At 39.5% G+C, this 13,126-nt stretch overlaps 1 protein-coding gene across 1 annotated transcript in view; it reads right to left on the minus strand.

The window, feature by feature from the left end:
• Positions 1–13,126, minus strand: part of LOC122543101 (inactive carboxypeptidase-like protein X2) — an 81,232-nt gene that overhangs the window by 2,305 nt on the left and 65,801 nt on the right. Inside the window, exons 13-19 of the mRNA XM_043681354.2 lie at positions 11,643–11,725; positions 9,990–10,113; positions 8,443–8,639; positions 7,821–8,000; positions 5,617–5,986; positions 2,455–2,594; positions 1,763–1,862 (exon numbers count right to left, since the gene is read on the minus strand). Coding sequence (XP_043537289.2) covers positions 1,763–1,862; positions 2,455–2,594; positions 5,617–5,986; positions 7,821–8,000; positions 8,443–8,639; positions 9,990–10,113; positions 11,643–11,725 — 1,194 coding nt within the window. The remainder of the gene's footprint in view (positions 1–1,762; positions 1,863–2,454; positions 2,595–5,616; positions 5,987–7,820; positions 8,001–8,442; positions 8,640–9,989; positions 10,114–11,642; positions 11,726–13,126) is intronic.

Raw genomic sequence — 13,126 nt, forward strand, 5'->3', positions numbered from 1 at the left:
GCCTTCCTCACTTTATTCTCAGCATTCCTCAAAAATTTATCACATTTGTTATGTAGTCCATAAAAATAGTGGTTATGAGATTTAGGGTTGAGGAATTCGATAGCAACAACAGCCTCTACTTTCCAAAAGCCCCAAGTCAGCCATATCAAGTAAAGCATGCTCCCTCAGTCAATGTCCAACAATGTTCTTTTTAAAAAAAAAAATGAAAGAATTGCAGATGCTCTAAATGAGACACAAAACCAGAAAAGCTCAGCAGTTCTGGCAGCATCTGAGTTGATGTTTTGGGTCCAGTGCCCCTCCCTCAAAAGGTTCCAGATTACCAGCAATCAGGACAACATAACACAAGCCACCATCCATTACTTTGAATGTTCACTCCCCTTACTGCCAGCATACAGTAGCTTCATTATGTACCATTTTTAAGATGAGCTGTAGCAGCTTAGCAACTTCCAAATCTCTAACCATTACAAGCAGCAGAATTAGGTCTCCATGTGCATGGGAATACCACCATCCAGAAATTCCCCTTGAAACCACACACCAGGACTTTTGGTTCTTGTTCTGGAGCTGTGTTCGAATCTTGGAACATCCTCTCGAACAGCAGTGTAGGTGCATCATCATGTAGACCACAATTCAGAAGGCAAGCTCACCACCACCCTCCAGGGCAACTAAGAATGAGCAATAAATGTTCACTTTGCCAGTGATGCTCAAATCCTAAATCTGCAAACTGCAGTTTAATGAGTTCAGATAAGGGCAGGAGTTTAAGCAGAGAATTCTAGTGTGCTCGAGTTGATTCCTGTTCCTTTGCAGGATGAGACTTGAAGCAGGTCTCCCTTGTGGACACAGATGTTATCTTCTGCAAGATTGTGGATTCACCTTTCATTTCCAACTTGATTTTTACTGGAGGATGAGTTGGCATTTCAACTTGAGTCTTTTTTTGCAGATCAGTTGGATCACTGCTGATCTGGGCCTCGCTTTTTCTGTTCCTACATATTCCTCCATCCATACACTTCTCATCAATCTACTCTTCATGTCGATCGCTCCATTTGCCTATATCCAAAGCCTTTTGAGAAAAGTAATTTCATGGTTCTTCATTTTGTGTGCGTCCACCATTTTCATTCTTGAACAACTAAGCTATCATAATAAGATTATGTTCCCTTATTTTCTATTCACCATTTGTTCTGCACAGCCTCAGTTATCCGAACATCAATTCCAATTTCAGATGATCCGAACAAGATCTCAAGTTCCGCTATCCGTTATCCAAACAGTCCATTATCCGAACTTAGTTATACAAACAAAATACTCCTGACCTATCTTGTTTGGATGTTGGAGGTCCTATATATGGCATCTTCTTAATCTTTCTTAATTTATCCATGTTTTGTCCCCAACTCTTGAACCTCCACCTGAGCCTCAAATTGATCAATCTGTCTCACTTTTAATCTACATCTCCATTCAAACACAAAAGTGTCAGAGATTGTCTGAACGTACACAATACCAAGTCACTGACTGCAGGACTACTTGATACAATGGGCAATTTTGTCTTCTTCTGCAACTTACTCTTCTCTAAGATCTTAACTGCCTTATTCTTCCTTACCTCCAACATGCTTCTCAAATTTAAATCTCGTAGCACTTTCTCAACATTTATGAATTGTCTCTTTTTTTTATAGGCTTGATGTCTGATGCAGTGAGCCTTTCTCTTTATTTTGGCAAACATAAGAAGTGCAGATAAATTGCACCAGTTGCAATTCTGCAGATGGAATTGTATTACCTGTCAGTACGTCATGGTTTATCCCTTCTGTTGACACTGTTGCATTTGCAATTGCATTTCCTTCCAAGTCTCGAACAAATCCTTTGATGCCACGATGGACCTGAAATGAAATAATATGAACAAAAGATCTTTGTCTTCAAAATATTTGGCAAAATCATTCCTGGTTTTCAAAATGTTCTTATAATTTATTCACAAGATGAAGCCAGTAAACAACCCATGCTGTATTATTGGGCCATTTAAAAATTTTGCTTGTGCTCATTGCCTTCTGAATCAGAACTTGAGCCTTTTTGAATGCTCCAGTTGTTTTCTTACACATAAAATAATATTGCTTGGAGTATATAATAATTCTCAATAATAAATTAGTTTGTGTATATTTAAGTTGTGGCTTGTTTTTCTGGTAATTGTAGTTTCCTCTTTGTCCTTTAATTTTAATTGGGCATGAATGCCTGCAGACAAGCATCTTTGATGATTTCTGAAACTACGATTGAATTTTACATTAGATATTTTTATCCTTCTGAAAATTATCTCTTCCTCTTTTCCTCTTTTTTTTTGGTAAGTGACCCAAACTTTCAATCATTCTATGTTCCCTTTATTTTCCATAGATGCTGCCTGCTGCCCTCAATTTTTCATTCATGACTTTGGAGGTAAATATTAGTCTTCGTAATCGCACAGTTTGTGTGTTCCTTCAATACCTGTTCCATAAAAAAGAGCAGTGCCTCCTGGTTGTTCTCCCATTCCTTTGCCAATTGACTCTCGTGAGGGAATTTGTCACACCCGACATAAATGGAGACCTGGAAGCAGTTCGTGTGCAGATAGGTGAAATCATTCATGGCTATGGATGAGAAGACATCTTGTAAGAGCACTCTCACTTAAACATACCTCTTTTCAAGATATTTTTTTATCCAGAAACATTAAATCTTTTCACAAACTGTGTCACTGACCAGACAACATTCTTAAATGGAATAACATATGAAATACCAGCTGTACCAGTCAATAAGACAAAGGCAAATCAGGCTGGGGTTTTCACTTCACCTTCCTCCCTACCTTCTGTAAAACCCTTGACAATCGTGTTGATTGAAAATCTGTCTAAATAAGTCTTGAATTTCTTCAGTGACCCAGCTTCTATTCTTCTGAGGTCAAGGATTTCAAAGATTAAAGGTTAGCTGACAGACAAATTCTTGCTCATGTTATTCTTAAATGGGAGGCCCCTTACTTTGAAATGGCCTGCACGTTCTTGTCTCCTCTGCAATTGGAAGTATCCTTTCAACACTGACCCTGTTCAGCTTCTTCTGACTGTTTCAACATGATCACATACTGATGTTTTCTTTTATATTACTCATAATCCATTGATTGAAGCAGTTATCTGTGTTACATATGCTTATTGGCTTTTTATGGTTGATACAAATTCCCTCCCTTTGCAAACCAACTTCTTTTACTTCAAAACATCCACAACCCAATCAATCAATTAACACAGACCCAACTAACTACTTTTTAACAGTGGTGGCATATTTCCCCACTCCGTGTGGGCTCTGACAGGTAGGCAGGGTGGTGAAGAAAGCATAGAGCGTGCTTGCCTTTATTGCTCAGACTATTGAATACAGGGGTTGGGATGTCATGTTGAGGTTGTATGGAATGGTGAGGTCACTTGTGCAGTACTGTGCATAGTTCTGGCCTTCCCTTAGCAAGGAAGAATATTAAGGGTTCAGAAAAGCTGTACCAGGATGTTGAGAGGAATGGAAAGTTTCACTGGACGGTCGGAGGTTGAGGGATGACCCTATAGAGGTGATAAAATCATGAGGGGCATAGATGAAGTAAATAGTAAAGGTCTTTTCTATAGGATGGGTTGGTTCAAAACTAGGGGGAAAAGTTTTAAGGTGACAGATGAAAGATTTAAAAGAGGAGCAACGTTTTCAAACGGTGATTCCTGTGTTGAAAGAACTGCTGGAGGAAGTGGTAGATGCAGGTTCAGTGACAACATTGAAAAGACATTTGGATACGTATATGAATGGGAAAGGTTCAGAGGGATATTGGCAAAATGCAGGCATGTGGGACTAGATTAATTTAGGAAACTTGGTCAGTGTAGACTAGTTGGACCAAAGGGTCTGTTCTATGCTGTGTAACTCTGACTCAATGATAGCTCCTGTAAGGAAGATTGCCAGTTTGATCCTGGTTTTGTCCTGTGGATCTATATCCATTTCGAAATGGTTTCTGGTTTGTTAAATTTATTTAATGGCAACACTCGTAACCACCAGAGGGCAAGTTTGTCATCACTCCGACAGTGTGCAGCACCATGAGGCCAAACCTGTTATCTTCCTTCGGAGATTGTTGCAGCCTGTCAGCTTAAAACTAACAAAGTAAAGAGCGATCATTTGTTGTAGTCTGCTTTGAACTATGTTCTGGACTAGTGGTGTTGGAAAAGCACAGCAATTCAGGCAGCATCCAAGGAGCAGTAAAATCGACGTTTCAGGCAAAAGCCCTCCAGGAATACAGGCAGAGTGCCTGAAGGGTGGAGAGATCAAAATCCACCCTTCAGGCACTCTGCCTGTATTCCTGATGCAGGGCTTTTGCCCGAAACGTCGCTTTTACTGCTCCTCGGATGCTCCCTGAACTGCTGTGCTTTTCCAGCACCACTAATCCAGAATCTGGTTTCCAGCATCTGCAGTTGTCGTTTTTACCTGCTTTGAACTGTGTATAACTTTGAAAATGTATAATTCTGCAGAAATGTGTTGTTCATGATGATCAGATTTGAGAAAGCGCTCGACAGTGCAGTCACTGCTGTACTTCATGAAATGTGGCTCATTGTTTGCCCACACCAAACGAAGGATTTGGTTGAGGGATACATTGATCAGGATATCAGGAGTAATTACTTGCTGTTCTTCAAAATCATGCAATATGATATTCTGTGTTCACCGAAGTAAACATTTGGGGCCTTAGTTTAACAAGAGTTCTAAAAAGCCTCTCCTATCATAAAGTTCTGCGCTCAAGTTTCGTAGTAAAGCCCTGGATTGGACTTCCCATTGACTCGGGTTGGTGCATTATAAATGTACAATAGAGTGATTCTAAAGCTGCTAGACGTAATGGCAAAGGCAACTGCTATTTATAACATATGTTAATGTGCCAAAGGAAGAATGCAATACAAGGTCCAAGAAATATTCAACTCTTTGAAAATTCCATTAGCTTTTCCAAATTTTTATCAAATATTCATTTTGGAAATATTAAAATATACTTTGTTTCAATAAATAATCCGAAATTAAGAAACTTCCTTTCCATAGCCCCCACCTGAATGTGTTTAGAAATGATGCTTAACTATTTTGTAAAAATTCAGTCACCTTATTTTACTGGAGTATGTTTTTCTCTTTGAGATCTCAGGCTTACGACAGAGAGGGCAACATCTTTTTGCCACTTAAGTTTCAGTTTCTCAAACAGCAGTGCAAATCCTGGCGACATCCATCCCTCCTAATTATCAATTAGCAACTCAAATCCTTTCAGTAACCTGTAGGTTTGACAATTCTGGCCAAGAATTACAATTTATTATTGGCAAGATGATGTGGATATGATTGTAAGTAATTTTATGTGCTGCTTCGAGAATAGTGATTTCTGTTAGAAGAGCTTGTTTACTTGGCAATAAACTTGTAGTTTTGCTGTCAGTGCAACTTAATTTACATGCAATAAATCATATTTGCATATTCTTCCTGTTTATGCAAGGTGTACCCTCTTGATTCTCTGGTAAAGGAATCTTCACAGTCCACAGACCAGTGCTTACAGCTCATTTGTGCTTAAATTCCACATCTCTGCCTCTATGATATTGTGGACTATATTCCTGTATGGTGCATTGTGCTATAATTCATACTTACTGCCAACAGCTGACTGCCATGCACCCCCATTGATGATTCCAAAGCCATTGGTAAAATCATCAGTGTGACATTTGCCTCGATATGTTTCTGTCATAGTAAGATGTGCAGAAGCATAAGAAATAGCCAGCCATTGGAATATTGCATCATCTGGTGTTTCCATGTAACGTATCTTTTCGCCTTCATCTTCCTCATAATCGTCTCTGCTCTGTTGCCTTCGCCTCACCTCTTCCTCCTCCTCCTCCTCCTCCTCTTGAGGTTTGCCCAGGTTGTATGGGAAAGTCACCACTTGTTCCCCTCCAAGGAAATTGGCGCCAAGGACAAAAGGGATTTTTTCTAACCATGTTATGATAGCACGTGTTTCCATCGCAACCTGAAAAAAAGACTAATTGTCAGGATTGATTCTAAAATTTGTGCTGTAACAGTGTGAAACTAAATTTTTGTTTCGCAGTCAACATATCTGTTGACAGTCTCCCTGCATCAATTCAAGAGGCTGTCTTTTCTCATCTCATTATTTGATGTCAGTCACTCTGAGATTACGGAGAATCGAAGGGCTCATGCCCGAACCGTTGATTCTCCTGCTCCTTGGATGCTGCCTGACCTGCTACGCTTTTCCAGCAACACATTTTCAGCTCTGATCTCCAGCATCTGCAGTCCTCACATTCTCCCACTCCTAGATTACCTCAAGATTTACTCAGATATAAACAGAATACTATATGTTGGAAATACTCAGTAGGTCCATGGAAAGGAAGGGCAATTGATGCACACACATTGTTTAGGTTTAGGCTTGATGATATTTTCCCAGGATTGAATAACATTCAAAATGACAGATTTTAAGAAAATATAGAGGTTGGTAAAGCATTGGGGCTGAACTGAATGAAAGGTATGTGATGGGGTGAAACGCAGGAGTTGTTCAATGATAACTGGGTTTATTTTTCCTTCATGTGAAAATGACCATCGTTATCACATGAAATGTTTTGCAGAGTTCTGGTGGGTATGTGAGTGACTGATCAGGCCAGTTTTTGTCTGGGAGGTTCTGTTGCAAAGACGTCAGGATATTCAGACATGAGAGTCTTGGACTGATTAAGTATCTGGCTCAGAATTTCCTCTCCTTGTATTTTCAAGTGGGAAACCGGGCAAGACAAAAAGAGGTGATCGTGGGCACTTAAAGAAACAAAAGGTAAATCCTGTCTGGTGAAATGGCACCTGCAGACCTGCTGTTTGAAAATAACCAAAGGAGTGGTCATAAACTGAAATTGCCGAACTTGATGGTGAATTGAATACTGAAAGGGGAGCTTGTGCAATTAACAGAAGATATTTCAATGTCAAAATTGATGGCTGTAGTTGAGGACAATTCTTATGGAAGGCAAGTTGACTAAATACAATTGAGGGCATCCAAGTTGAGGAGGAAGGAAATACTAGTGTGTGTAGTCTGTGGTATGCTCAGAGCAGATATGAAGCAAGCAGAAAAACTGGGAAAATGGCATAACATACTTGTTGCAAGCCAAGTGGGAATAAGTGCCGTATATACTCATGTATAGGTTGATATCATGTATAAGTTGACCTCTTATTTTGGTAAAAACATCTGGTATTTTTGATGTATCTCGTGGATAAGTCAACTCTAGTTTTTCAGGGCTCTCTTCCTGACCCCATATGGAGCCTTAAAAGGGCATGATTTGCGCATTTTTTTTATTCAAATGCTTTGCTTCCATCATCATATGTCATGTGCACCAGTATATATTTGCACAACGTGATTTTCAAATCGTTAAATTGAATGTTGATAACTATAGAAACTAAATATATACTGTATATGTTTATTTACGTAATATTTACTTGCATATATTTGACCTGTGCATGCAAATATCCCGGTATCTGCTGGTCTGCCTGTTAACTTTTGTGTAGACTACATGCACTTTACGGTACTGATAATTGGAATATGGTACGAGAGTACCGTTCCACCGTGGCTGAATACTTCTGATCTCTTTGCTGAGAGATATATAATATCTGCAATACTTTAGTATGAAAGTCTCCCTTCACTCCTTGAGTTCATCCAGGTCAAACCATTATTTTCTGCGCTCAGCTAGACTATTTCAGATATTTCTTGCCCCATTTTTTTCATCGGAGTTGTTGACTAAATGAAGAGCATTCAGATGAATCAACTCCTGAGCCCTTCCTATAAAAACACCACATATCTGCTGCTTGCTCACCGCGCTTTCTTCTGCTTGGTATTCCTCTGGTATCGGAAGGTGGTGAGTGATGGCTTTTCGTGAACCTCTTGTTTGGTCTTTTGCGCTCCAGACCATTGAGGTGAGGTCTGGAAAGTTGTCACTGAGATCATGTCCTTCTTCTGTCCAGTGCCCCAGCGCCCAGCTGCTGAGTTCTGACCCCTGCAGCATAAGTAAAGAAATTTATTTTCTGTATTCTTGAATCTTAAGCGACTCATCACGAATGGGTTTGCATCAAAGTCTTTATTTAATTCACAATTTTGGATACTGCCAATCCAATTTCATTAAAAACTGCAACAAATTGATGCTAATTTGTAATTTTACTCATGAAGTCATGGAAATAACATAACACCCCTGTCTGAAGCTGTACATTTACTGAGAAATACAACATTCAACTTCGACCATACCCTGTAGGTATCACCTGATTGGCTGAATACTTCTGATCTTCTCTTTACTGAGAGATATATAATATCTGCAGTACTTTAGTATGAAAGTCTCCCTTCACTCCTTGAGTTCATCCAGGCGTGATGTCGCAATCAATAGTACAATTGTCAGTTCTACATGTGAGGACCCATCAACCAGTTATTTCCAATCAGTTGCTTACTATTTCATGAGCCAGTTCATAACCATCTGGATTGAGAGAGGGTACAAGGTGTATCCTTGTGCTATCGATTATATGTGTGATCCGGGGATTTCCATAGATGTATTCCTTACACAGGAATTGCATTAGTAGCAGTAGTAACTCCCGGCCTAATGCTTCATTCCCATGCATCCCAGCTGTGTAATGAAATTCAGGCTCCCCTGCAAAACATTAATTTATCAAGTGTGAACACTAATACAGTATTAATTCCAGAGAAAATAAGCCAGAATAATGTCAGTCTTCCAAAATAATCCTGCATGCAATTCTTTTCACTCCTTTGACTGTGGTGAAAATATTTGCCAGACAGTAGTTCCAAAAGAATAAACACACAAGCATACAAATTATCAAGAAGAATAGAACAGTTTCCCCCTCGAACCTCATTTTTTTAACATCATAGCTGATCTTTTTGTGCCATCTGACTCGACTTTCCCCTCAATGGGGTGGCATGGTGGCTCAGTGGTTAGTGCTGCTTCCTCACAGCACCAGGGACCTGGGTTCGATTCCCACCTCTGGCAACTGTCTGTGTGGAGTTTGCACATTGTCCCCATTGCCTGAGTGGGTTTCCTCCGGGTACTCCGGTTTCCTCCCACAGTCCAAAGATATGCAGGTCAGGTGAATTGGCCTTGCTACATTGTCCGTAGTGTTAGGCACATAAGTCAGGGGTATATGTAGGGTGGGGGAATGGGTCTGGGTGGGCTACTCTTTGGAGGGTTGGTGTGGACTTGTTGGGCTGAAGGGCCTGTTTCCATTATGAAGGGAATCTCATCCAATTTAATCCTGTTCAAACATCCACCAAACTCAGCCAAACTAATACTCTATGAGCCAACCTGCATAGCAGTCTGTGTTAGAGGTTCCAAAGACATTGATCCTCAGAGAAAGATATCCTCCTCGGCTCCACCTTAACTCAACGATCCCTTATTTTTAAATGTTGTACCTTAGTTCTTGTGTTTCTCCAAGTGGAAAATCTTCTGAGCATCCGTGCCACTCTCAAATCCCATGAGGATGTTATACATTTCAGTAAGATCACCTCACATTTTCCTAACTGCAAATGATAACAGGCCAAATCTGCCCAACTATTCCTCACAAAATAACCCGTTCATCCTCAATCAGTCAAGTGGGTTTTCTCTGAAAATATATCCTTTCTCATGGTAAAAAACCAAGACTGAACAGTTTTTCAGATCTTACTTCAACACCCTGCGCAACTAGAGCAAAACTTTCCTACTTTTCTATTCAACCAAATAACAATCCTTTTTTTCCTTCATCACTTGCTGTGTCTGCATGCTAGTCTTTTGAGATTTACATGCCGTGAGATCCAGATCCCTCTATATTGCAGAATTTTGCAATATTTTCCCTTTTCAGTAAATTACTGCTTTCTTCTCAAATGGCTACTCTTTGTATGTGAATTGAACAGTAAATTTTTGGAGGACTTTTGTTTGATATTCATCACACTAAAAAGTCCTTGCCCAGTTTACACCCATTTAACTTATAATAGGCATACTGAGGACACTTACCAGGTTCATGCTCTCCTGGGTTATCCGATAATTCCATGGCATAGATCTTCAGTCCTTGGGAACTTCTCCCAATGTTGTAAATCTTCGTAATATTTGGGCATTGTTCATTCACAACCTTCATCAGCTAAGAGACAATTCAAGTGTTAAGTATTTTCACTGATTAAATAATTATGCACTAAAAGCGGAGATCAGTGTCAAAGTTGGAGGATGAATGAGTGGAACAAAAATTCACAATTCTTAGCTCAGTTTTCATCAAACCGCATTCTGTATTGTGCATGACTGACTGACTTATTTTATCCCATGACTAAGTAAAGAACGAGAGAAGATCACACAGCATCAAATTTCCAGTGACTTTGGAAAACTATCAAGCAAAAACCAGAAGATAAGCATCCAATATGACATTACCAAATTATGCTACATTACATCAGTAATGTTTCCTTGGCCACAGTATCTCAAATTGTACTATGTTAAAAATCACACAACACCACATTGTAAACCAGCAGGTTTATTTGGAAGCACTAGCTTTTGAGGTGCTGCTCCTTCTTCAGCTGCTTGTGGAGTATAAGAGCGGAAGACACAGAATTTGTAGCAAAAGTTTAAAATATTATGCAACTAAAATTATATATTGAAAAAGACCTGGATTGTCTATTACGTCTCTCATCTTTTAGAATCAGCATGTCGGTTTCAGTTCTTTCATATGTAAATCCCAGAACTTTTTTTTAAAAAGTTACATTCTCAAGTGAACTTTAACAATAGGTGCCATGTCAGCTCAGATGATGCACTGAAAGTAGGAGGTGCCCTGTGTGAGGCTGTCTGTGACCCAATGTTTAGACTGATTCTATTTCTAAAGGAGGGAATTACAGAATCTTACATGGATTCATGCAGTTTTTGAGCAAAATAAAATGTACTTCTGCAAGTACAAATTCATCCCACAAACTTATATATGTGCTTGTGGGGGTGGTGGGGGGTATGAGTGAATGTCTGTGGGTGTGTGTGTGAATGTGAATGTAAAGGTAGAAGTCTGTGAGAGGGTGTGTATGTGTAAGCATATGAGTGTATGAGAGAGGGTCCACGTCAGTGTATGAGTCTGTAGCAGTGTGTGCGTGTGTATGCAAGAGACAGCGTGTATCATGCATTGGGGTCACCTGTAGTGTGACATGAACCAAATCAAATTGTACTGTAAGACTACTCAATCACCTCAAAGTATCCCAATGGTTTTGACTTGCTCTTAAAAACATATAAAATGCCTTTATATTTCCCTAACCGCTAATATTACTGGACCAGTTCAAAATATGCAACCATGATCTGGTGAACAATTTTGTTTCTCTCCAAAGGAGCACACATACTGTCCAACACAATTTATCTGCAATGTTTAACTGATTAAGCAGAGTCATGCAGGAATTCTTGTGAACACTTGCTGGCAAATTAAGGAGTACAGAAAATTGAGGAGGAAAGCAGGAAGCAAATAGAGGACACAGACAATTCAATATTTGGACAGTTATCTGGCAATGCATGTAAGCAAGAAGTAGAATGGTTTGTTTTCAATGCTTCCCTTGAGAACTGAAATTCACTGTTCAAAATGAGCTGCTGTTGACTATGAACTACAGTACGACTGAACATGCCTTGAGCTGCTACAAACTGCATTGGCCATACCTGTCGCATATCCTTGTAGTTATGATGCCTGAAATCAAGACCTTCTTCTGGACTCAGTTCATTGGGTTCATATTGATTGGAATCTGGGAGATAGGCATAGCAAATGTTATAGTTTTCAATTGTGCAATGATAACTGCAATTTGTACAACCAAATCTGAATTACAACATTTCAAAAATATACTGAGCAGCAAAATGGAGAAAGTTGTTTTGTTGGTTGGGACATTTGTAATGTGAGGAAAAGGTGGGAAATTAACACTGGAAGATATAAGGATGAGATTAAAAGAAGTGTGTTCAAATGCAGTACATTCCCCAAGAGGTTGCTCTTTGGATGAAAATTGGACTGATATGATTTCTGGCTTGCTGTAATCATGTGATCTCTGCCATGAGACACTTATGCAGGCAGCTGTCGAACAAGTTGTTGACTGAGGACACAGTGCAAACAAGACTGTTGTTCTGTAAGCTAGTAACATGGTGTCAGGGTAGAGCTGACATTGACCCTGTACACAAGCAGAGCAACTAAAGAACACGTGAACATTCAGAGCTGTTGAAAGTTGCTAGAAGCCCCACAAAATGAACCAAGAAAACAGCTCCAGCTGAAAGCTGAGTAAAACACAATAGTGACAAATTTTCCTCTTGATGCCAGTTGAAATTGAAAGTGTATAACTGAAAGTGATGAAGCATATTTCATCTGAAATTTCTCTGAAGAAAAGATGGTAGAAACATTGAAAAACTTGAATGCATGCTTTGAACCAAAACTGAATGTCACATTTAAACAGTATGTATTCAACATTCAAGAGCCTATTGACTACATTAATACAGCTTGCAGAATCATGTGAAATCAGGCATCTAAAGTATGATCTCATCAAGGATAGAATTATCTCATGCTTTTACGGCCTGACTATGATAGCGTGGCTCTGGCTTAGTGGTGCTGGAAGAGCACAGCAGTTCAGTCGGCATCCGAGGAGCAGGAAAGCGTGGCAGTTGAGGGAACAGAATTTGACTCAAAGAAGTTATAAACTCAGATGATCTCTGAGTTTTTAAGTCAATAGCTACACCACACCTGGGAGAACTGGCCAGTTTGTCTACAATAAGGATAGCAGCCCGCAACTCTGCACTATTTTGAAAAATAGCTTCAACTATTCAAGTGCAATAGTATGGTGAAAACCAACAAGTTTCCACAAAGTGGACAGGAGAAAGTTCAAGGTGGAAATACAAGTTGCAGAGGTCATAGTGCAAAACCTAGACAAAGCAGGTCTAGCAGAGAGAAAACAGTATTTTTTATTTTCATAAGTTAAACACTTTGCTCACAAATGTTTAGATTGGAAGAAGGAAATTCATAAAGCCAACCGTGATAACTGCTTTTGAGATGTTGGACAGATGGTCCGACAACTCAGGTCTAAGTACGGAAGAGATGTCAAGCAAAGATTGGCACATTTCAATCTATTGAACAGGTTGGCAAATTAATTCTCAAGGTGGAAAATGGT

Source organism: Chiloscyllium plagiosum, unplaced genomic scaffold, assembly GCF_037043375.1.
Source record: "Chiloscyllium plagiosum isolate Xiang-an unplaced genomic scaffold, Cpla_swu_hap1 HiC_scaffold_48, whole genome shotgun sequence".
Taxonomy (NCBI): domain Eukaryota; kingdom Metazoa; phylum Chordata; class Chondrichthyes; order Orectolobiformes; family Hemiscylliidae; genus Chiloscyllium; species Chiloscyllium plagiosum.